The sequence below is a fragment of the Nyctereutes procyonoides genome, unplaced genomic scaffold (assembly GCF_905146905.1).
Source record: "Nyctereutes procyonoides isolate TBG_1078 unplaced genomic scaffold, NYPRO_anot_genome, whole genome shotgun sequence".
Classification (NCBI taxonomy): domain Eukaryota; kingdom Metazoa; phylum Chordata; class Mammalia; order Carnivora; family Canidae; genus Nyctereutes; species Nyctereutes procyonoides.
The window spans coordinates 25,264,951-25,289,922 of record NW_026575052.1 but is presented as its reverse complement, the minus strand read 5'-3'; the positions used below and the strand labels follow the sequence as shown (position 1 = coordinate 25,289,922).

General features: G+C 52.5%; 1 protein-coding gene across 1 annotated transcript in view; it reads right to left on the bottom strand.

Moving 5' to 3' along the window:
* Window positions 1-1,887: 1,887 nt before the first annotated feature.
* The window catches only part of SLC6A2 (solute carrier family 6 member 2), a 46,221-nt gene continuing 23,136 nt past the window's right edge, over window positions 1,888-24,972 (bottom strand). Inside the window, exons 4-14 of the mRNA XM_055332063.1 lie at window positions 22,633-22,771; window positions 14,818-14,952; window positions 12,890-12,993; window positions 11,555-11,679; window positions 10,661-10,773; window positions 9,316-9,444; window positions 8,713-8,812; window positions 7,331-7,431; window positions 6,743-6,910; window positions 5,310-5,381; window positions 1,888-4,715 (exon numbers count right to left, since the gene is read on the bottom strand). Coding sequence (XP_055188038.1) covers window positions 4,692-4,715; window positions 5,310-5,381; window positions 6,743-6,910; window positions 7,331-7,431; window positions 8,713-8,812; window positions 9,316-9,444; window positions 10,661-10,773; window positions 11,555-11,679; window positions 12,890-12,993; window positions 14,818-14,952; window positions 22,633-22,771 — 1,210 coding nt within the window. The 3' untranslated portion in view covers window positions 1,888-4,691. The remainder of the gene's footprint in view (window positions 4,716-5,309; window positions 5,382-6,742; window positions 6,911-7,330; window positions 7,432-8,712; window positions 8,813-9,315; window positions 9,445-10,660; window positions 10,774-11,554; window positions 11,680-12,889; window positions 12,994-14,817; window positions 14,953-22,632; window positions 22,772-24,972) is intronic.

Here is a 24,972-nt window from a genome sequence, read left to right as displayed (position 1 = left end):
ATTAAGGGTTTCAATTCAGCCCAGGGGTTCACCACCCATTCCCTGACAGCCTTTACATATTTGGAGACCTAGATTGGATTGTTTTTTTGTCAATAATAATAATCAAAAATTGAAACTAATAACAATAATTATTAAAAGTAACAATAGTACTTAGCAACAAGGACCTATGCATTAATGTATCCTTCTCTCCCTAGAAAAATGCACACTTGATATAAAAGATTGTGCACTGAATGTAATTCAATTGAAGGTTCTGATCCCCTTGAAATTCAGTCCTAGAAATGCAAAAGCAAAGCTGGATACCTAACTTGGTGTTACTTGGTATCCATTTTCTATTTAAATAAAAACACATCTTCGGAAATAAAACCAATGTAGCTATTTTAGTAGCTTGCATTTCAAAAAATAGTTAAATAAAAATAAAAATATATGTGACTCTGGGAGCTGGGATTATAGGTTTAACCCCTCCAGCCTCCTGTTCCATGGGTTATACAAAGAGTTATTTGGGTGAGAGGTGGACCACTATGACCAGAAGCTCTTCTTTACTAGCTGGAGGCCGATCACAGACACACCCCTTGGCCTTACATAATTCATAGCATTTTACCTCCATGACAGAATGAACCCATTACCAGATACATGGCACAAGAAATATCTTTTATTATTCTGTACACTTATTTTTCCACGAAGAGAACAGCTTTTAAAATAAATCCACACCAGACATGGAAACCTGCATGACATTGGAACAGTCTGTGACACAGAGAGGGCACCCCTGGAACAATCCTTATTTACACAGAAGTGGAGAAAGAGAGGGATGAGGGCGGGTACCCTAAAAGCAACTTCACATTCACCAGTGTCTTGGTGGCTTCTGACATTGCAGCGGTAACTATGCTGACACCCACACAGCTATGGATCCTGGGACTCACAAGGGCATGACATGTCACCCTCAAAATCCTCAAAACAAAAGGGTTGGATTTTTTTTTTTAATACCAAGTGTTTCTGGCATCAGTTGAAAACATATTGGAGAAGGAAGAACTACTGAAATGTCCAGAAAAATCCAAATTTTGGAGGTCAGAAATCTGGCATTTCTCTACTCAACAAATTGTTGGTCATCAGATCATTCTGGAAAGTCCTACAATAAACGATGTGCTTCCCTCACTGTAAATTTAGCACAAGAACATTGTCATGGAGACAAGAATTTTTTTAACCGGTTGGGACCTTTGATTATCTGATCCAACCCTTGCTTGTGCAGACAAAGAGCCCTGAAGCGCCGAGAGACAAGGCTCTCCCCTCCCCAGGAGCCCAGCTGGGCAGCTGCGGATCCAGACCCGAGCAGCTCTGAACGCTGTGCTGGGTCTACAGCACCACACCTCTCTCTGTTCTTCCCCATCCCACGGCTTTCAAAGGAAATAAACACATGAAATGAGCTCAGCGGCCTTCTCTGCTAAGAAATGACTTCTTTGGTAAGAATGCCCCGGTCTCCCATCACAGGGCCGCAAGACGGGTCCTACGCCCAGAGGCCCCAGAGGCCGCTGACCCCGTGGGCGGGGCCACCACCTGAGAATTAAGGCAGCTTCGGGGACTTGTATTCAGCAGGACGTTTGGCAAGAGTTAGCAGCTCCCCTTTCTCCTTTGTCTCATTTGCATCTAGAAGGAAGACCCACTAACAGGTGGACACGGAGGCACTAGACATTGAGTAGATGCTAACGGCGGTGGTCTTAAACGGATATTGTACATTTCATGGAAAATAATAATCCTTTAAAAATCTGATATAATGCAAAAGTGGTCATATACAGTACACAGGAGTACCCTCATGTCGGGTCACCTCTGCTATAAAAAAAAAAAAAAGGCCACAAAAAAGAAGCCAAACATTACTTAGGATAAAGGACATACTCCCCTCCATTAAGTGTGGGTGGAAGGTGAGCCCAGAGTGTCTGCCAGCACCTCCATGAGAACTTCCAAGGGCTTCCTGGGTCCTACTCCCCCCCCCCCCCAGGGGGAGCCCTGGGCTTGGGACCAGACCCTCCCTTACCCCAGGCTCAGGAGCCAACTCCCGCCACAAGGCAGCACCATTGCGTTGGTTTGGTGTTGGGTCAGCTAGCACCACATCTCCGATTCACCCTTGGGACAAATGTCTGGCAGCAGAAAGGCCGCGGGCAGGTGGCAAAGAGAAAACTGCAGGTTCTCTCTGTAGTGTGTCCTGACTCTGATATATTTACAGGTTTTTCTGTTCACCCTCATTTCAGCCAGCTAGACTCAGCTTGCACACCCCGCTGTTCCCCAGAGCGATCGCGTTCATCAAAAAGGGGGCAGCTACATGGTTTCCTCTGGCAACCAGCTAGATGAGAACAAATGACATCCTCTCCCCTCTTCCCTTCCTCCCACACATTGTTCTTTTGCTAAGAAACCCTCCCTGGCCGCTTGACTGGGAGTTTTAATTTTAACGACAGCCCTGGGTGGTGTAAACCATAGTGTGCAGGGGATTTCAGAGGGCTCTGGGCTGAGAGGCAGGGGATCTGACTTGTGGGTCTGACTGACCCCTTGGTAGCTGAGAAAGCTTGACCAAGAGTGCCCGAAATGCTGGGCCTTGGTGTTCCCATCTTGGAAATGGGGGCAGAGACTGGCCCTGCTGTCCTCACTGAGAAGATGGGAGGAGACAGGGATGAAAACACTTTGTGGAAAACCAGCTGTAACACCAAGAGAGCAGTTGCCCTGCACAGGAGGATTCAGTCACTTAGGGGACCAGGCCGCACCCGTGATGGGTCACCCTACCCTTGCCTCCCAAACTCCCACCTTACTGTTCCACTCTGTGGGATGCTCCACTCTGTGGGATGCTCCACTCACTCCCAGGTCCCGCCTTCCACAGTGGTCCAAGACCCCTGCCACCTGGACTGCCTTAGACTTTGAGCTGGCCTTTTTACATGAAAAGATCAAAAGTCTTCTGATTTTTCCTCTTTTCTCAAAAAAAAAGAAAGAAAGAAAGAAAGAGAGAGAGAGAAAGAAAGAAGAAAGAAAAAGAAAGAAAGAAAGAAGAAAGAAAGAAAGAAAGAAAGAAAGAAAGAAAGAAAGAAAGAAAGAAAGAAAGAAAGAAAGAAAGAAAGAAAGAAAAGAAGAAAAGAAAACCCAAGGACACAGACTTAGCAAGGAAATCTCAAGACCTTCAGAGAGAAAACCGCCTCCCTGCCCCAGCTGGCCCCCACATAACCCTCTTCTGCAAACTGGACGATTGATTGATGGGCTCAGGGACACCCCAGCTTTACACAAAGCACCTTCCAGATGTGTGTCTGCCTACACTCCCAGGATGAATGGCCTCTTTATTTATTTATGGTCCAAGAGTCTTCAACAGGGGCTTCCACAGTCACAACAAGAACCTCTGAATCTTGATGTCTAGCGAGGGCATAAGAGATTCAAACCCCAAACAGAAAGAAACCCCAAACAGATGCCTCCAAACTCTGAATCCGTTCTCTGAATGAGCTGAAACGAGCCACTACCACCACCAGAGGGCGCCAGGCGCGAAGTGTAGCAGAAGTCAAGCTGGAAATTCTCTAAAACCACCCACCTCCTCCATCAACTCAGAATATTCTCCCCTTGACTTGAATGACCCGGTTGCTATGCACTTGGCTCCACTCTGCCCTCAGATGCCAAGTCCAGATCACGAAGAGACACAAAGAAAGTTTTCAGGGCCAACCCCCCATCACATGAGAGCCGGGGACCCTGCTGGGTGGGATCCCCCAGGGGAGGCTTTGCAGGTGTCTGTGGACAACAAATAAACAAAGAGCCTGTCAGGGTGCCCTTGGGCATCCGCCTGGCCCTGTGAGGATGGCAGAAAATTTCATGGTAGAGACACACTTCTGGCTCTGCTGACTTCCTGTCCCAAGTCCCCCAGATGGTCTCAGAAGCCACATATGGGCCCTGTGTGCCCGACAGAGCAAGACCCCCATGTGGCCTCTCTGAGCTCAGAAGTATCTGCAGAACCTGCTCACTGGGGCTCATCTACATTTTTGCCTCGTGACATCCATGGCTCTGGACCATCTGACCACCAGAAACTGGAAGAATGTTCCAGAACACACACACGTCAGACTCAGCTTAGCCAGAGTGAAAACTAACTTTGAAGGTTTCTGCTCACGATCCCTCAAAGCACCTGTCCACAGGCTCCTGATGGGGACAAACCAACCCAAGCTCCCTGACCAACGTTCAGACCCGCAGCGTTGACTGGGTGGCAAGGGAAAGAGGATCCCCTGCCTTAGACCCAGCTGGGCTTTTTGTCTGTGTTTGGTTCTATGGCATCTGGCCAAAGGGAACATCCCTTCTCTGACCTGGTGGACAGGATTTCTCCTGTGACCCAAAGTGCAAGCAAACGTGGTGGGCAATGCTCCCGAGCCTGGGGCTCAGCTTGGGCCAGATCCCAGGCTGCGTGAGACCTTCTCAAAACAAAAGAGGTTTTGCAGAAGTCCTTCATCCTTCATCCTGTTCCCTCCCCTCCTCTTCTCCCTCGAGGCTTTTCCAATCGAAACCCAAAGCCCCCAGGCCAGATGAACAGAAGGTGAATAAAAACCAGGTCACTGAACCATTTGCAACTGGGAAAGAGGAAGAAGGACGGAAAGAACATCTTTCAGGAGAGGATTGCCAAGGCTGTGTCCGGGGTGGTAGCGAAGCCTTGGACCTGGGCGTGGGCACAGCAGCCTCCTCCTCGGGCCGGGTCAGATGGCCAGCCAGTGCTGCAGCTGCGGACCAAGACGACAGGCCTTTACGGCGGGGCCGGGGCGGCCGGGGACCGAGAGGACCAGGGGCCCGCCGGGAAGGGCAGCCAGGAGCACGGGACAGGCGGGGGACACACCCCTTGCTCCAAAGTCCCCCGGGAACACGCAGGCTGGTTACCTGACTGTCACTTAGGGCCAGAAAGGGCGAAGCAGCCTCCTAATGTCACACGGCAAGTCTGAAACAGGGGGCTCACCAGGACCCTCCCCCACTTCCCAGCCCCAAGGACTTTAAGGGAGAAGGGCTTAGGTCAACGTGATACTGATGCACCTGCCGCTCTTCCTTCAAGATAGGAGATCCCCAGCCTGGTGCGACGGCCACTCGGAGAGAGAATACAGCTTAGGAAAGATGGGGCATTTGCTTCCCAGGACCAAGGAGCAGGGGGGCAAGCAGAAGCTGGTGGAAGCAGAAGACAGCCCCCCTTCCTGGCACCACACCCCCGAGGCTCAGCCCACAGCTGCCGGGGTTTGTGGCGGGTGGGTGTGCGGCCAGCACACGGCGGGCAGCAGGGAGGGCCCGTGCCGCAGCCCCCTCCCCAGAACGCTCCGGCCGCCACCTACCTGGAACTGCCTGACGTCCCTCTGCGCCACCAGGTGATGCTCGTTCTCCGGGGTGATGCCATAGGCCAGCCTCTGTGAGAAGATGGACAGGGAGGAGGTCTCAGCCAGGCCCAGGGGCAGCCCAGCAGCCACCCCCGGATAAAGGCCACCCGCTCTTTGGCCCTGAAGTCCCGCATGAACAGCGTGTGAGGTCCGTACGAGACACGTCCTGACCCTGTCTGTGGCGCAGGTGCATCCACTTTGAGTCAACTACCCAGTCAAGGTTTATCGGGCCAACTACTGCGGTCAGACGCTAGGTGAGGCCCTGGGGCCCCAGAAGCCAGGGAGCCGCACTCGGCCTCTGCTCTGGGGGAGCCCACGGTGCCTCGAAGGGCTGGCCCTGGGCCACGGAAACACACTGGCAATTCCGAAACCACGGTCGGGACTGATGCTGCAGAGGACAAGCCGGGAGCGCAGTGAGGGCACAGGGGGTCGGGCAGGCCTCCCACGGCGGGGACTCGGAATGCTTTTGGATCAATGACACATCCGGCCGGTGGGAAGCCCTCCCGGAGTGTGAAAAAGGAAAAGCTCAAGGCAGATGCTGGTTCCCACCTCCAGGATGAGCTCACAGAACACAGGTCCCCCTGGTGGCCCAGAGGCTCAAGGGCAGGAACAGGTCACAAGGCACTGGGGGAGGGGCAGACACAGCCCGGCCGGACCCTCTTCCCTCAGTCCCTGGCCGGCTGGCTTCCTGACGTCCTCATTTGTCTGCCCGTCCCCTGGTTAGAATGTGAGCTCTGGGGGCTCCAACTAGTGCCCAGCAGCCTCGCAGCAAGGAGCTGGGAGGTGAGGGCATGGCGGTGGGGGAGAGGACGCTTCACCTTGCAAAGTAAGGACGCGAGGTGAAGACTGGTACCAATATTTATAAAAGAAAGGGCATTTTTAGAAAACCAAATAGGACAGACATGGTTTCAGAGCAAAGGCACTGTTTCCTAAACCCTTCTCCGTGTACGTGCACACAAGTAAAAGAAGAAGATGTATTTTGGAAATCTCTGGTCCAGGCTGGAAGGCGTCAGGTTCAGGAAGGAGGCGGGCAAGAAGCCGAGATGGCCAGGCCACCGCCAGCTCAGACTGGGAGATGGGGACATGCAGGACCCGACAAACCTCAGAAGGGGACTCGAGGGGTGAGTGGCCCCTCCTCACGTAAATACAGTGGCAGGGACGCAGGAGGCCATATGCTCCTGTGACACAGAATCTGACAGCAGGGGGCAGGCGGTGAACCCCATCTTCGGCGGGCACCTTGCCAAGCGCTCCCTTCTTCCCAAGGTCCGTACTGCTACGCCTGAGAACACGGGGGGGGGGGGGCTCTGGGGTCCACGTCGGGGTGTCCACCCTCTCTCATGTCACCGGAGGACTGGCGATGGCCGCCCTCCCACTCCCCGCCCTGAGCTCACCTCCCGAAGGGAGCCCCGAAAGCTGAAGAACTTGTAGATGCCGTAGGCGGGGACCAGCACCATGGAGGAGAGCGCGATGCCCCACCCGACCCAGTTGGCCCAGAGCGGGAAGACGTAGTCGTCGTAGTTGAGCGGCTTGAAGTTGATGACACTCACCACCACCACAAACTGCGGGGACAGAGGAAGGACGGAGGGAGGAGAGACCAGGATGGGGAGAGGCCGGCGGGAAGCAGCGGGAGCCCGGGAGGCGAGGGCCGTGGGCGCAGGGAGCACAGAAAGCGCAGCAAAGAAGGGAAGCGGGAAAAGAGAAAAGGAGGTGGAGAAGGAGGAAGAGAGCAAGAAGCAAATGATGACAACAAGGACACAAGAGCAATGAGAAGGCGACCGTGGAGCAGGCCGAGGGGTGGCGTACACAGCCCCCTGGGGACCCGGCCCCCTGAGACCCGGCCACGTGGAAGCCTCCTGGCTGGGAGCACCCACGGGCGTGACCGGGGTTAGGGGCTCTGCGTCCCAGAACCTCCTCCCTAAGAAGCAGAGATGCCCGTGTCCCCAGCCCGGACCCAGCCCCCACGGCCACCCCGTACACACCAGGAGGAAGGCGGGGCTGACAAACTTCCAGCACAGTCTCCAGTAGAGGCCCGGCTTGAAGCCCATCATCTGCTGGATGTCGTTGCTGAACCTGTCCACACCTGGGCACACAGGGGACACGGGGCAGGCCGGTCACACGGCCCACCCCCTGCCCCGAAGAGCCCCAGGGGCTGCCCGTGCTGCCCTCCACAAGGGTCAGGCCCCTGGAGGGGGCGGCGCGGGGGACACAGCCGGCCCTAGGTGGAGGACGCCCCTACGTGGAGTGGGTCAGTCACAGACAGGGGATGCCACGTGACCTCACTCACAGGTGGAATCTAAACCACAAAACGAGGGAACAAAGCAAAAAAGAGACAAACAAAAAACCAGAGGCTTCACTGCATGGAATGAAGTGGTGGTGGCCAGAGGGGAGCTGGGTGGGGGGTACGAGCCACAGATAAAGGAGATGAGGGGGTACACGCTTCCAGCTTCTAAATAAGTCAGTCGTGGGGCCTGGGAAGAGAAGACTGACACTGTGGGAAGGCCGTTGAGTGACAGACGGTAACACCACCATCGTGGCGAGCGCCGAGGGACATACGGGGTGTCCAATCACTGCGTCGCACACCTGAAACTAACGCGACCCTCTGGGTCGGCTATACTTCAATTAAAGATTTTAAAAAATACACCGTATCGCCTTTTATGTGCCACTCCGATTTATTTTTCCAGAGGGAGAGCAGTGCCCCGGGAGCGGGAGGACGTGCCCAGGTAACAGAGCCGGGCAGCCTGGCTCTGGGTCGCTTAGAACAATGACCGCAGCGTGCACGGCTCTTGGCCTGCCCTTTCTCTGACAGAAGAGTCCAGCCTCACACTGATTAACTCTTTGGTGTGACCCGTGGGGGAAAGAAAGGAACCGTTGGGACGCATGTGACAATTTGTGACACGTGCTCCCCATTCAGCTCCAGAATAAGGCTGCCAGAGAAAATTCGAGACACCCGGTTACGGCTGAATTTCAGAGAGACAACGAAAACAATTTTAGTTGTGCATCCCATAGTTGGGACGCACTCACCCTAAAATAATTACTCTTTGTTTATCTGAAATTCAAGGTTAACTGGGTGTCTTGTCTTCTATTTGCTAAGTGTGGCAACCCTATTCTAGAAGGGATTGCACGGCTTGGGGAGCAGCAGCTTCCTGGGCATTGCTCCCTAAAAGCTGGCACTGGGTGCCCCTGGGGGTTTCTGCAGCTTCCTGTTAAAATGCAAAGATGAGCTGGGGGGTGGGAGAGCTGAATCCAAGAAGCCACTTGCTCTGTTCTGGAATCAGCAGTGGCTCCCCTGGTAATGCACAGCCCCTTCGCATCTCCAGGTTGTGACTGAGGCTCTTGCACGCGCTCCGGGCCCCCCACGTACCATAGAACCAGGAGACTCCGATGGCTTCCATGAGCACAGCAAACAGAATGGAGGTCCCCGCCGCAAAGGTGTCCAGCAGGGTCAGCACGTACATCCCACCCTGGGCATGGGGACACAAAGCCTGAGGCCGTGCGGGCCAGAAATGGCCACCGACTGTCACATCCATCCCGACTCACCTGTCCGCTGTCCCACTGGCTCAGAACCCTGTCCGAGAAGGCGGGTGACAGGGTTGTGGGGGTATTGTCTTGATGTTACATATTTGCATTGTAGCAAAGGTCTGAGGCTGGGTATTTCCGCCAGTAACAAGTGAGCTGGCTTTCACAGGGGCTTCTGCTGCCCCTCAAACAGATCAGCAGTTGGGAAGAGTTGCCTGGAATTCTTCAGGCTCAGAGCTGGGAGACTGAGGACGCCTGGGTATAGCCGGGGGTTGGGGGGGTGGTCAGGCTGCAGGGCTGAGGTTGCCAGGTCCCACCATCACGTCGTGGTCTCCCCTGAACTCACCCTGACCCCCTCCCTAGCCCCAAGCCTGGGAATTCCTGACTGCATTGGATTGAACTGCAGCCCCAGGAGCTCCAGGTGACCCAGAGCCCAGCCAGCCCTCACCTTGGTTATGCAGAACAGGGCCAGGAGGAAGGTTCCAAAGGTGACACCAAATGTGAAGAGTTTCCGGTGTCTCTTCAGGACCTGGAAATCGTCCGCCAGGCCGGTGATGACGGCCTCCATGCCTCCCATCTGGACGGAGCCAGGCAGAGTGAGGAGCAGGTATGAGGGGCTGCCCACACCTGAGTCTCAGGTCCCAGGCTCCTTCCGACCTCCCGAAGCCTTGGGGGCAGGGGGACTCAGGCACCCTGGTGGCAGCCTTGCCCTCCTCCCCCTCTTCACCCCACTCTGCCTTGCTCTCAACCCAACTTGGAACTCAGAAACTATGTGAAGGAGGCTGGAGAGGCAACCCTTGTCTCCCTTTGATCAGCAGGTCCCTGTCTCCTGCCCCAGGCCCTGCCTGACCTGAGAGGGGGACTGATGAGCCCAGGAGGGTGTGTGGGGCGGGGGAGGGTAAAATGCCAAACCACTCACGCCTGTAATCTATTTGCATATAAGTAAAAGGCTTCCTGGAACTTTAGGCAGCAGTGTCTGACAAGGATTTCTGGCTGCCTTTCCAACTGTCCAGCAAGGGCATCTCAAAGGCCAGTCTGAAAGGGTCACCGGTGAGTAACAGTCATGTGCTTACTTAAGTGACACCGCACGCCTGGGATGGCAGACAAGAAGCCCGCATGCCACCTCTACGTGTCTCCTCTACCCTCCACAGACCATGTTACCCACATTCAGTGTTCCTTCCTATGAGCCTGGAAGAGGCCTCACAATCCTACTCAACACACTGCTCCTGGCAGATGGGCCGACGAAAGGACGAGGCGTAAGAGGACCCTCATTCGCCAGCGCTACCCCAAGACTTCTTGCAAACTTACCAAAGATGGGCACAGACACAGAGAAGCCAGGAAATCTACTCTTGCATGTGGGTAAAACAAAAGGTTCTAAGAAACCAATGAGACGCCAAGTGTTTTCGTTGGTGGCTGGTGATGAACTCTAATGGAAACAGTGCTTGGTGCGAGAAAAGTTCCACCCACGCCCTCTCTGCACTCAGTTTCCCTAGGTGTGAGAGGAGGGCACTGGGCTAGCTCATCTGATGGAAGCTTCTGGTATGGATTTCTTGATGCCATTGGAGATTTTATGGGTTCTCAGCCTTGATCTAAGTCTTGCTTTTGTGAGTGAGGACTCACTTTCTTGTATTTAATTAGGGCTTCTTGGAAACTAGGAATCAGGTGGGAACTTCAGGCCGAGCAGTCAGTGGGGTGGGGTGAAGAGGGTCAGGCCCAGTGTGTGCCCACCTCACCCCCACCCTGCCTTGCCTCCCTCAGTGTGTGTGGCGTGGTCTCCTAGCAGGGTCACTCACTGAGCTGTCAATCCCCAGAGCCAGGAGCATGATGAAGAACACGACCGCCCAGAACGTGGATCCTGACAGGGTGGAAATGGCTTCTGGGTACAAGATGAAAACCAGACCAGCTCCTGTAAGAAGCACCGAGGACCTGTCAGTGACGGGCTCCTCGGGTCTGAGATGCAGGTGGTGGAAGAGTAGCCAAGGCCCAATCAGCCCAGCCGACTCCACGATATTTGGTCAGTCACCTGGGGCAGACCAAGGGTTTGTGGATGACAGGTGCCACCGGCTGCTCCAGCTCCTAGTTTCTTAGGTCCCAAGGAGGCTCACCTCCAGCAGCCAGGCCTGAGAGCCGGGCTTCACTCAGACAGCTGTAGGCTATGGGCTGCAAGCCCTGCACCCCGTACACCCTCGGGGAGCCTCTAACTCTCAAAAGCCTGTGCTCCTCAGAGTCCATTTGAGTTCCTCCCAGGCCTCAGCTTCTCCGTGGCCATAAGAATAGGAGCAACAGGAGGGAAGGGCAGAGTCCAGAGTCGGATGGCTCAGGGCCTGAATGCTAGCACCATGGCTCACTAGCTGGGTGACCTGGGACAACTCACAGGGCCTGAGTCTCAGCTTTCTCACCTTTAAAGTGAGTTGACTCACACGTGCCTCACAGCACCGTGAGAACGCATGCAGGCATGCCAGGGGCTCAGCACAGGGGCTCCACAGTCCGTCCCGCTAGCCTGACGGGGGAAGGTTCTGTGGCACGTGCAGGAGCCAGGCCGGCCTGGAACGGCCACCGACAGCCTCAGAGAAAGCGGACAGCGTGGAAGCCTCCAGGTCCAGCCCTCGTGCTCCCACGGCCTCGGGAAAGCCCCTTCCCGGCTCTCTCGGCCCCTTTCCCGTCGGCGGGTGGCTCTGCCCACCCACCTTCAGTGGCCACATCCTCGATGTTGACCTTGTGCTCATGGGCCATGTAGCCGAGGATGGAGAAGATCGCGAACCCGGAGATGAAGCTGGTGACACAGTTGATGGTGCTGGTGAGCAGGGCGTCCCTGGGGGAGAGAAGGCACCATTTGCTTAAGTCGCCCGACACCCCCACCCGGCTCCCCCAGCCCTGCACTGTCTATGGGACCGCTGCTTCCAATGCCACCGTTTCGTCAGTTTCCCTGCCACCACGGGGACCCCAGCACCCCACTGGCTCAGGACCTGCAGGTGCAGGGAACAGACTGACAGCTCCCAGGGGGCCACTCTGAGACCAGAGGCCAGTATCAAACTCTTGTTGGGGAACCACATGACCAGCCTCCTCCTTCAGCAAAACTGTCCGCAGCTCCCTGCTGCTTCTCAGCTTCTCACCCAGGCCCTCAAGAGCTTTGTCGAGACGACCCAACCTTCCTTCCGGGCTTCCTTCCGTGATGACTCCCCAGCACGCAGTCTTGGAACAACCCAGACCAGTAACTCACTGGCCCACAGACATCCCACCTCGCTGGCTCCTCTCGGGCTTTCCCTGCCGTGCACGCCGTCCACTCTGTGGCCACCCATCACAATCCCAACTGTCCTCCAAGGTTCCCCTCCACCTTCCCTCCCTTCTCTTGCCGATCTCCTGTAGAGGCTGATCACCCCACTTCCCGGGCCGGCCTCCAGCCTGCCCCCTGGGCACGTGCTCATCCCACTCACTCTGTCCCACGCCAGAGGGTGGTGTGATTCCATCTTAAGCCCTCGACAGAGTGACGGGAGCGGATCCAACACATGCTCCTGTGCGGAGCCCTCGCAGCGGGGAGCCCTCGGGAGGCAGAGTCAGAGGCTGAGCTAGACCCAGGCCGGGATGTGGTCTTCTGACTCTGCCCTCCGGGGGGACTTCCCAGTCTGCCCTGTGGTTTTACTTCTGCTCCTGCCAGGCCCTCACCTCTTGCGTGACCAGCCCTTGCCTGTCTGGGCATCGGATGGACAGACAGACAATGCTGTCTGCTCTTGAGAGCCACACAGTGCTCCTCTGTGTCAACTCCCTGTCCCCATGACCTCCCAGCATTAGTGGCCTCAACCTTCCCAGCCTCTCACCTTGAGTGTCTAAGAGGTGTCCTGGACTGGGAGGCCCTCCTTAGGATCCCCACAGGCCATGCCAGAGTGCACAGAACACCCCCTCTGGAGTTCATGGAAGGTCCCTAGAAGAGTTCATTTGTCCACAGACCAGAATCTTCCCTCCCATCCCTGCAGGGGTCAGTCCCCAGGATCTAAGGCTTTCCAGAGCCCTGGCCAGGATCTTACCTGTAGCAGTTGTTGTCAAATTTGTTGTAACTGGCAAATGCAATCAGGACTCCAAATCCAGCCCCCAAGGAAAAAAAAATCTGGGTTGCTGCATCGATCCATACCTGAAATGGGCCAAGAGCCATCACCCCCTGCTTCCTAGAGAGTGGGGAAGGCTGCTCCAGGAAGGCTGGGGAGCCCCGGGGCGCGTCTGAGACCCAAGGAAGTGAGGTCTGAACCAGCGATGGGCAGCCACGCAACTCCTCCCCAGAAGCCTGCATGAAGCTACGGTGGAGAGAAGACCACGGCCTCTCCAGCAGCTCCTGGCTCTGGTGGCCATGAATGAGCTCAGCCTGGAGGAACTCACTGGGTTGTTTGATGCCCAGATTTTCAAAGAAAATGACTAAACTCACAGTTCTAGGCTAGAACATGGATGGAGTGAGGGCAAAGGGTCTGACCATCTCAGGGGGTTACACAGACAGCATCCTCAGGAAAGGGACAAGGATTCCCAGCAGCTTCAACCAGCCCACAGCCAGCGCTGACTCCTCGGGGAAGGTCGGATGCTGGGGTTACTTATTCCAACTACTGGGTGATGAAAGCACATGGCTGGAAGCCCGGAGATCTGGGTACCCTTCCCACCCCTACCCCCACCAGTTTCTAGCCCTGGCCAATCTCACCTGTCTGCACAGTGGGGGTAATTACACCCAGCCCACTGGGACAGAGAGCCCCACGCAACTTGGACTTGCAAGTTTTCTGACACCATGTTATCCTAGGCTTCCCCTACTCTGCGAGCAGAGGCTGGACCCAGAGAAGCAATCCGATGGAGGAGGATAGGTCTGCTCCCTGAGATGGCATGCAGGCTCAGTTTCTACTCATCAGAAAGACAGGATGTTTGAACAGGTGCCAAACAAACAGAACTCTGACTTGTTTCAGGATTTACAAGACTGGTTCGAGTCTTAGGCTCCATTATCTTTCTGACAGTTACTAAGGAAATAGGTTTTCCTCTTGGTCATTGGACTGTAACACTGGTGTGTTGGGACATTGTAGCTATGAGAGGTGTGTACTGAGAGGTGCCCCTCCTATGTTGCTCCCGCCTGCCAGGATTACTATGGGTTCAGAGAGTGTGAAGAAGCCTTTGGGGGGCACTTGGGGAACTCAGTCAGTTAAGCATCTGCCCTTGGCTCAGGTTATAATCCTGGGGTCCTGGAATCGAGCCCCACATCTGGGGTCCCTGATCAGCGGTGAGTCTGCTTCTCTCTCCCTCTGCACCCCCCCTCTCTCAAATAAACAAAATCTTTGAAAAAAGAAAAAGAAGCCTTTGGGAATAGTGAAGGGAAGTGCTGAGGTACTGTCACTGACACAGACTTCAGGGAGGAGGCAGAGATGATCTCGGCCATGGCTGGAAGATGCTCAAGGCCCTGGGTACCTCTGAGACTGTCTCTGATCCCAGCCTCGTCCCCCTGCACTCCACATCATCCCATCTTCATTTAGTCCGTGTCTCTGGGCAGGACAGTGAGTGGAGGAGGCTGTGGCAGCCTGGAGGGAATCAGCAGGGTCCAGAGCCCTCTGTGGCGGTGGCTGCTTCTGCCAACATCGTGAAATGGCAGCAGAGGGCAGGGCGAGGACTAGAGCGTAGAATTAGGCTGGGGTGACTCAGTGGGGACTAGGAGGCCATGGCAGGTGTCAGGACTAGGACAGGGTATTGCTCCCCTTGGAAAGAGGGGTCTGCCAAGGACACCACGGAGCCACAGCGTCCCGGGCCATCAGAGCTGGGAGACCCGTCAGGTGCAAATCAAACGGGCATCGGTCAGATGGAGAAGCTGTAGCCCCGTCCTCCGTCCCAGGCGGCACCACAAATTTGCATCAGAGCTGGGACCAGATTTCCAACCACTTGCCCCGAGAACCCGCCCCAACCCCGGCCTGAACATGGGTGATCCCTGGGTACTGACCGTGGCCTCTTTTAGGCGGTAGAAGTCGATGTGCAGGTAGGCGTTGATGCCGTTGGAGGCGCCGGGCAGCGTGATGCCGTGGACCAGGAGCACAAACAGCACAAGGTAGGGCAGCGTGGCTGTGATCCACACAACCTGGCGGTGGACAGGCTTGCTGTGGGTCCGGCCTCCGCCTGGGAAGGTGCACGGGCCACACGGTGCATGGGCCGCAAGCTCCATCTCCAGGCAAGGCCATGCCCTCCAGCAGCTCGGAACCAGGTGGGAGAGCCGCACGTGGAGGTGGCCCTGCAGCCAGGACGAAGACTAGGTCCTCACAGCACCCAGCACCTCCTCCTCTAGGAGTCGCCTCTACTGACCCCTTCAAGTGGCCCCAGGCAAGCACCCACCGTTATGCTCCTCACTGTCGCATTCCCTCCAGTCTGTCCCTCCCGCCTCTCTCCATCTCCTCTACCTTCATTCAAACACATCCTCTCAACTCATCGGCCAAGAAGGGGTTCATTGTCCAAGAAGGGGTGTGGCTGGGCAGAAAGCAGAATCTCTGGCTGTTCTTTATCTTGGGTCAGATTTTGGACAAAGACAAACTGTCTCGTCCAGAACCCCATATAGAAAGAGATTATCCCTAGACTAAAAAGGGACATTTCTCTCACCCCTTTGCCCAAGCTGGAAAAATAGAGACGAAAAGTAGGGAGAGGGGAAGGTTGTATGGGCTTCCTCGCTGTGCCTTCTCACCCCCGACTACACATTAGAATACTCTGAAGAAAGTTGTAGTTTAAAATGTCAAAGTTCAGATCTTATTCTTGGGATTTCTGATTTAATTGGCCTGGAGTAGGGCCTGCACTTCAGTATGTTTTGAAAGCTCCAGTCCACCACATCGCCCGGGTGATGTAAATGTGCAGTCAAGGTTAAAAATCACTGCAATAGGCAGATGCAGCCATGGAGAGCCTTGCAGAAAGAAGACAGTGCCCCCAGCAAAAGAATTTGCTCAGGGCTGTGTTAGCCAGACCCAAGAAGACTCCGCTAAAACAAAAGAAAACATGTGATTTAAGGGCCAGAGGGTCCTTCTTCCCAAAGTCCTGGCACTATGCAGCCCTTAGAATCTTTACATATCTCTGGGGGGAATATGGAAGCCTGAAACATGACTAAGGGTAGAGCTCTTTGCTGGTATGGAAAGATGTGGGCTCAACGCAAAAAATGAAATATGAAAAACCAAGTTCTGTTTTCCATGCTTACATTGAAGGACTGGGATTTATCTTCTTTGTCTCTCTTTCTCATTAGACCAGGGGCTCTTTGGATGCAAAATCCCTACATTTTTCAAACTTGTATTTCCAGCACATGGCATACATGAGTGCTTAAGAAGCATTTGTTGGATAGAGGGATGGATGACTGGACAGTTGTATAGATGAATGATTGGATGCGTGGATGGATGGATGGATGATTGAACAGCTGTATAGATAAGTGACTGGATGGATAGATGCTTGGACAGTTGTATAGATGAATGACTGGATGGATGGATGGATGGATGGATGGATGGATAAGTGGACAGTTAAATGGAGGAATGATTGGATGGGTGATTGGACAGTTGTATAGATAAATGATTGGATGGATGGACGATTGGATGGTTGGATACATAGTTAAATGGTAGATGGATGGTAGGTAAGTACACTGTTGAGCACATGGATGGGTAGACAGATGAGTGAGTCAGTGTTAATTCTGAGGGTCAGTTAGTCCAGGAACAAATGAAAGAATGAGCAAGTGAATGAATGAGCAAATGAATCAGGGAGTAATTAAACGTCTCAATAGTTGGTCATGTCTTCTCAGGGAATCAGAAGAGGCATCAGACTCCTCTGTTTCATGGTATCCAGTTGTTCCTCCATCATTCCCTCATTCTATTTTGAGGGGTAGTCTTTGTGGATACAGGCTTTAGCTCTCTCTTTTCTTTCAGAAGTGCAGGAACAGGAGGACAAATTGCCAAAAACAAATAAGAAGGAAAACATGACTTGGAAAGTGGAGCCATTGCAACTGGTTGGCCTCACATCAATCCTGGATTTATTCTCCCAAACTGGGACAAACGAGTCCTTAGTGACAGGCACAGGAGGAGCCTTCACATATCTTTGTATTGAGCCCTAACTGCTGTGTTCCCCTAAAACTCATGTCAACAGCTGCAGGCCCAGTGGTTGGCCCAGCAGGCCAGGTGAGACCATACTCCACCATCAAAAAACATCCTCAGCTCTGACTCCAAGGAATCTCCCAGGGGGACTGCAAGCAGCACTCACTGGTCCTGTCTGAGATTCTAACGTGGATTTAATTTGGAACATATGAGGACACAATGAACATCAGGGCATGATGGAGCTGACCCTGACTGCACCAGGGAAAGGGGAACCTGGGGACTCCTGGGTGGCTCAGAGGTTGAGCATCTGCCTTTGGCTCAGGGCATGATCCCGGTCCCAGGACCAAGTCCCACATCGGGCTCCCTGAGAGGAGCCTGCTTCTCCCTCTGCCTCTCTCTGTGTATCTCTCATGAATAAATAAATAAAATCTTTAAAAAAAAAAAAAAAAAAGAAAGAGGAGCTTGTCCTGTCCTTGCACATGTATTGAAAGCAAAATCATCTGAGTCTTATGGAAAGTTCTCAGAATTGCTAGTGGAAGTGAGTTCAGCTGCCTAAAATCTTGTGCAAAAAGGAAGACTCGCTGGATCCTTGGACAACCACTAGCTCCTACTGACGTGTGCCCAGTATGCAAACTGGGCAAAGGGAAGGGACACTTGGGCTCTTGTCATCTCCACCCCAGGCTTCTCTGCTCTCAAAATTTTAACTTGCAGTGCATCTCTGGCCACAAAAAGCCAGACTTAGTCCATCTTTGAGCAGGATGTGAAAAGAGTGAAGAGCAGCCCGTTGTTTAGCCAAATGTCCTCAGTCCCCAAGGGAGGCCACTGCTTTCTATCACCTCAATCCAACTTCTCATCCACCTTGTGTTTCTATGGATCAGGGTTAGGATTTGTTTGGCTCTAGGGTACCACACTCAAACCAACAGCTGATAATCACAATGAAGAAAATCTTCGCTCTATAAAAGGAAGAACTTTCCAGTGAACAGAGCTCTCTAAAGAGAGAATGAGCTTCCAGGAGAGATGTGGAGATGGTGAGGCCCCCATCATTCAAAGTGCAAATATTGCCAGAGATCCAGGCATTAGGCAAAAGATTGCCTAGAGCAAGGTGAGGCCCATGGACCAGAGACATGAGCACCACTAAGGAGCCTGTCAAAATTGCAAATTCCCACGCTGTGGAATCAAACTGTCAAGGAGAGACCCAGCATTCTTGAGTTTTGACAAGCCCTCCCTCCATGTGATCCTTACTTGCATTAAAGGTTGAGAAGCACTGCACAGGGTCACCACGAAGGTCTACTCTAACACAGGGATGATAAATGTCTGTGCTTTATCAGTACAAAACTGCACTGATTTAGCCTCTAATGATTCAGAATGTGTCATCTTCTGAACTGGGTTTTAAGGACATTTGCACAAATAATGAAGATATACAAGATTTATGGGGTGAGGGTATGTACTGATGTTACGTTAAGAAAATGCTGATCTGTAAATATTTTAGCATATTCATCACCCCCATGCAAATGATGTTCTTCACTATAAAAATATCATTTGCATTTGAGCAATGGGTCCAATTAAGTCACTAACTGGACCCACCGATGGTTCCAATAATGGGCTCAATTAAGTCGCTAAGGCAAGGCAGGACCAGCTTGTATTGAACCATTAATGGGAAGACTTGGGTAGAAGAACTAAGTGTTGAAACTCACAAACAACAAAATGACCTTTCTATTTAAAAATTCTAAAACTCATTTTTTTTTATTGGTCCGGCTTTTTCCCCAACCCTACCACTCTTGCCAGAATCTGAGAGGTGCTCTTTTACCGTCCCCCAAACAGCCGGCAGCCTGGCAGTGCAGTGGCGGAACGTGGTGGCCATCTCTAGCCAGTTCTGTTGTCTTGGTTTATCTCCAGGCATAGGAGAGCCCAAGGCTTCTGAAAATTCAGGCAGAGCAGGTAGGAGCCTGGGCCCGCCACTCTCCCCAGAGCTGCACTGAGCCTCCTCAGCGGAGTCTGCAAACCTCTGGGGTGGGGACAGAGCATTGGAAGGGGTGCTGAGGAAGGACACAAAGGCAGGACAAGGATCATGTATTGAGCAATTTCCATCTGCCAGCCCTGGACCAAGGACCTTCTGTTCATCTTCCCAATGACCCTGGAGGTTGGCACGATGACTAACTGCCCTCCTTAGGGAGCAGCATTAATTCCAAGGTCACCCAGCAGGAAACAGTGGTGCCTGGACTCCAACCCAGGTGCTCTGGTCACAAAGCCATGTTCTTAATCACTCACTTCCCTGTGTATTTGGGAGTCAAGGTCAAGTCCTAGCCATGCCAGAGACTTTGGTGACACCCTGTTCCCCTCCAGGCCTCGGCCTCCCCTTGTGTATGAACTGGTTGGTGTAGATGGCCTCTGTGTGCCTTCTGTCTGACATTTAGGGGCTCGGTGATTAGGCTGATGATCTAAAAGCCAGTTCAGCCAAAGACTCAGGAGATGGGAGATGCAGGCAGGACTCTAGAATTGCAAGCAGCAGCACGCATGCTCCCTAACTAACTCCCTGGAGGCTAACTCCCCACTCCAACCTCTGCCCTTTACCTTGAGATAGTCAGTGGGCAAGGTTAGAGTGCGTGATGTGGGGTCACCCCTTACCTTGATTCAGACTGTGCCCCGCCCCCCACCATCCCTGCTGCCACCATGGAATGGAGTCACATCTCCTGCCGGGCACAGAGCCCTCATTTGCCAAGCCGGGAAGTGTGAACATTCGCAATTCATTTCAGGCGGCTCTGCGGCTGTGGAAGCCTGCTAAGAAAAGCTCCGTCCTGTTCCAGATGTAGTCTGGCTAGAAATCAGCAGTGTTCTTGATTTTCTCCTAAGCCAGTTTATAAAAACAATTAAAGACCGGGCACAGGAATGTCCTGACTGAAGCTCCCTATTCTGGAAAGCTCCCTCCCCCATGGACAGCCAGGGGCCCTTTCCTGCTCAGCCGCCAGCAGAATGCTGGGGGAGGATTTACGTAAAATGTGGGCTGTGGCTTTGGTTTGGGGGATTTATGGAAAATGTGGGCTGTGGCTTCAGTTTGACAAGTTTCCACCTGGTGTGGGGAGGGGTTCCCCTAGGGGCCGAAGGGGGGGGGCATGACTCCTTGAAGGTGCCTTTGCACAGAGGAACTGAGCATGCTCAGGTCTGCTCCTTCTTCCCATCAATCTCCCATCAGCCACTCCTGCTCCATCGGACCAAGTGCTGCACTAGCTGGGGCCGGTTGTACCCGCCCTGGCAATGGCTCTAGGGCACTTAATCTTGGAATGCAACATCAGGAGCTGCGGTGGCCTCGCGCCCACGCCAGGAGAATAGTAAAGCTCAGATGTCTGTAATTCTGCTGCCTGCAGAGGCCAAGAGAGCCGTGCTCCTGAGACCCAGGAGAGGAGCCGAGGGGCTGGACGAGGCTGGCCTGGGGCTCTGGCACCTCAGTGGCTTTACTGATGCTGAAAACCTTCTGCTGAAAACCCCCTCCCTCTCCGCATCCCTATCTGTTCCTGTCCTTAGAGACCTAGGCCAAATGCCACCTTCTCCATGGTCTTTAGTTTAAAGAGCTAATTCTGATGCAGATCTCTCACTTTTTTCACCATGACAACTCACGTTAACAAACAACCTGTAGATCGACACAAAATACACACACACACACACACACACACACACACACACACACACGTGCGGATGGCTATAGCTAAAATCCAAGTTCCGAAAGCCAGCTGCTCCTTTACCATGCGCAATGCATTCCAGTCCATTTCCTTCTTAGAAAATTGTCGCGATCCGCTAAATTGATTCAAGGGCTGGTACAAAATACAGTTTGTATTTCAGTTAAAATGTAACCTGACTCCGATATGAAAGGATCTTAAAGTAAAAAAATTAAAAAAAATCAAGACCTAGAATAGTGTGTTGTACAGTTTGTGACCATTACTGTTTATTTAGAGAAGGACACACATGTCTCTGGATGAAGGCTCAAGAAACTAGCAACACAGGTTGACCTATGCCTGTCTGTAATACATATAAGAAGATACGCAATTGGAGAAGGAATTGGTCTTTATTCTTTAGTCACTAATACTAGTATCAAGCCTGGCATGTCGCAGGTGTCCATAAATGCTTAATAAGTTGTACTGAATTTGAAGGAACACTCAGTGAGGCTCCCCAACTTATTTATCCACCCACCCTTTTCCCTTTCTTCCTACCTTCCTTCCTTTCCTCATGAACGCTTCAATAAATACTTACTAAGACCTACTCTATACCAGGTGCTAGAATGGTAGGGGTCCTAGCCTGGTTTTGCCCTATCGCAGAATTTCTTGCAGCCATGGTCTGCATTTTATTTGGGCTCCTCCTTGGGGTACACTCTGTGTCTCCACCATGCTGTTAGGAAGTTCCACTTCAAGCCTTTCTTGACTGATTTCATCCCCACTGGCTGCTGGTTCCCTGTCACTGTCTTTGCTCTCACTGGCATACCCAAGGACTCTAGGAATACCAGACATTCCCCTGATGCATGCCACTTGCCAAATCACTTGTCTAATGAAGCTCCTTACAAATTCACACTTACTTGATTATGGTAGACTGTTGGCCTCACGACCCCCAGTGAACCCACAGCTGTGTGAGTCTCCTCCCACACTGATTCTGGGCTTCGCCATAAGATTTATCTTGGCCACTGGGCCAACAGCAAGCATGATGCAAGCAGAGACTGAAAGAGCTACTTGCACACTGGGGCTTGTCTGCTTGGAACTTGCTCTTGGAACTCAGCCGCCATGCTGTGAGAAGCCCAAGCCACTTGGAGAGGTTTTGTGGAAACTACCCAAGACGCTCCGCTTGACAGCTCCAGCTGGGCTCCCAGCCAGTACTCACCACCATCCATGAGTGTGTGCCATCTTGGACATTCCAGCTCAGCCATGCCCCCAGATATGGAGCCTGGCAACAGCATGAGGAGCAGAGGACCCACCTATCTGGTCCCAGTTAACCCACATCACCACGAGAACAAAATGGTTATTTTAAATGACTACATCTTGGGGTGTTTTGTTATGCAGCAGTAGCTGATCACAATACAAAGAGCATTTCTCAATGACAGCTTCTTTAGGACCCGTCAAGCTCCACATGGACCCCATAGGGTCTAAATGTGGTTGTTCCCCAGGCTCAGAATCAACATGAGCCATGAGATGAGGAGCTCCATACAGGAGTGGGGAAGCATCACACAGGTCAGAATGCAGACTCTGGTGGCCCTCTTATGTCCCCGGCCCCCTCCCCATAGCCCTCTTCCCAGGAAACCTAGACCTTTCTTTGCAGGCACTCACCACTCTGCTGGATGAAGTACACTGGTTTTATAGTGAAGGAGATGGTTATATTCCAGAGAAGGATGCAAATTTGCATCAAGTTCTAAGCCAGAATTCATGATTTATCCAATACACAAGAATAGGTTGCTTTAGGTTTTTGCCGGAGACCCTTGGGGTGTCCCAATCCCTGGGAGCTTTGGTGGAAAAGCATGGAGCCCTGATGCACACCTCCACCCTACTGCTGGGAGACTTGGGCTTAGGGAAGGTCTCCCACTTAGCCAGTGGCAGAGCTGGGGAGTGTGCAAACCCCAGCTCTCTACTTCCACTTCCACATTTGCTTTTTGCCAACTACCTAGTTACAGCTAGAAAAAAAAAAATCTTTTTTTTTTAGGCCAACTTCCCAACTTAAATAGAAACAAAGATTACCTTTCCTGATGTCTTCACTCCTTTCCAGAGGCTAAAAAACAGGATGACCACGACGACCATCAGACAGAGCAGGAGCTGCCACTGGGGCAGGCCGATGTCATGGATCCCGCTGCTCTCGTGAAGGTGCAGGACGCCACGCCTGCCCGGAGGAGAGGAGAGGGGACCAATGTCGTCAGACAGGATGACCAAGGCCTTGGCCCACAGGCCAGTCCCCGAAGGCGCGAACTGCTGGAAACCAGCTTTGGGCTGCCCCAGCCAGTGCCCTGCACGATTTGGGCCTGTTCCGCATAGTCATAGCCTGTGCCAGGGACTGGCCTGGCCTAGGCCTGCAAATCATCTATCTGGCAAGTGTTCCCGCTCACATCTGTTTTTTAACAAAAATTTTCAATGTAACAAAAATCTCTTGAGTGCTACCTGCATGCCTGGTCCTGGGGAGATGGTGGTAAATAACAGGAAAAGTCCTGGCCCTGAGAGCACTCACGGCAGCACAGCGGTTCTCAACAGGAGTGATGGGGCAGTTTTGACGTCCCCGCCCCCAGGGGGACACTGGGACATTTAGCAAGGTGTGGAGACACCTTTGATGGTCATGAATTAGGGAGGAGGCCGTGCTAGAAGATTGTGACTGGGGACATCCTACAATGCACAGGATGGCCTTAACATCCTGCAGTGCACAGGACTGCCTCTAGCAATTAAGAATTATCCAGTCCTGGGGAACCTGGGTGGCTCAGTGGTTGAGCATCTGCCTCCAGCTCAGGTCATGATCTTGGGGTCCTGGGATCAGAGGCCACATCAGGCTCCGTATGAGGAGCCTGCCTCTCTGTCTCTGCCTTTGTGTCTGCCTTTGGCTCAGGTCATGGTCCCAGGGTCAGCCCTCCCTTCTGACTCTCTGCTCAGTGATGAGTCTGCTTCTTCCCCTCCCCCGGCTCCTGCTTCTCCCCCTGCTTGTGCTCTCTCCCATGCTCTCTCTCAATCTCAAGTTGAGAGTGAGAGAGAGAGCAGGGAGGAGCATCGAGGGAGAGGGAGAAGCAGACTCCCTGCTGAGCAGGGAGCCCAATGCAGGGCTCCATCCCAGGAACCTGGCATCATGACCTGGGCCGAAGGCAGATACCTAACTGACTGAGCCACCCACGTGCTCCAAAGAAATAAAATCTTTAACAACAACAAAAAGGAATTATCTAATCCCAAACTTTCATGTTGCTGAGTTTATAGATCCCTGTCTAGGGACTAAGATGAGAATAAATGTTTCTTCTATTTGGTAATATCGACTAAAGCTAAAAGTATGCATAACCTGTGTCCTAGCAATTCCATTCCTGGGTATTTACTCCATAGAAATGTGTACATATGTTCATCAAGACACATGTTCTAGAATGTTCAAAGTAGCATTAACAACAATAGCCTCAAACTGAAAGTTACTCTAATATCTATTACAGTAGCATGGATAAATTATGATATATTCATAAAATGGAATATCATAAAGCAACTAGTTCTCTATGAATAGACATCTCACACAAAATACTTTGAGAAAGAAGTCAAAACCAAACCCAAAGTCTAATTCTGTCTAATTCCACTCATTTAAACTACAAAAGGCAAAACTAATCTAAGGAGTTAGAAGTCAGGAAGTGCAGGTACATCCTAGGTGGGGACGGGGTTGCTGAATAGGAGGGGATACCATAGGGACTTCTGGATTACTGGTTATGTTTCTTGATCTGGGTGCTGGTAACATGGCTGCATTCAGTTTGTGACATTCCTGAAGTTTCCCTTAGGGATATGCACTTCTTTCTAATATGGTATCCTTCAATAAAAAGTGGGGTATTTTACGGGCACCTGGGCGGCTCAGCTGCTGAGCATCAGCATCTGCCTTTGGCTCAGGGTGTGATCCCGGGGTCCTGAGATGGAGTCCCACATCGGGCTCCCTGCAGGGAGCCTGTTTCTGCCTCTGCCTATATCTCTGCCTCTCTCTCTGTGTCTCTCATGAATAAATAAATAAAATCTTTTTAAAAAAAGTGGGGTATTTTAAAGTAAGGAAGACAAACAAATAGAATAAAAATGAGGTTTAAGACTACTGGGGTCTCTCCTACAATCTACAGTGAAGGACTAAATAGAATTGCACATAAAATGACCAGCTGCTACTAATCTAATCAAAGACCTTAGAATTTAACCAAAGGTCGATTAAGACCAACTGCTAAGATAGTAGACCAGATCCCTGGGGCAGGAGGACCCTCTCACAATTCAGCATCCTTGCAAGACAAAGAAAGCCGAACTGTTTCCGCAGAAGAGAGGACAGCTTGGTAAGGTGCCCCCCCTGCACCCAGGTCATTCATCCGTCAGGGAGGGCCCACT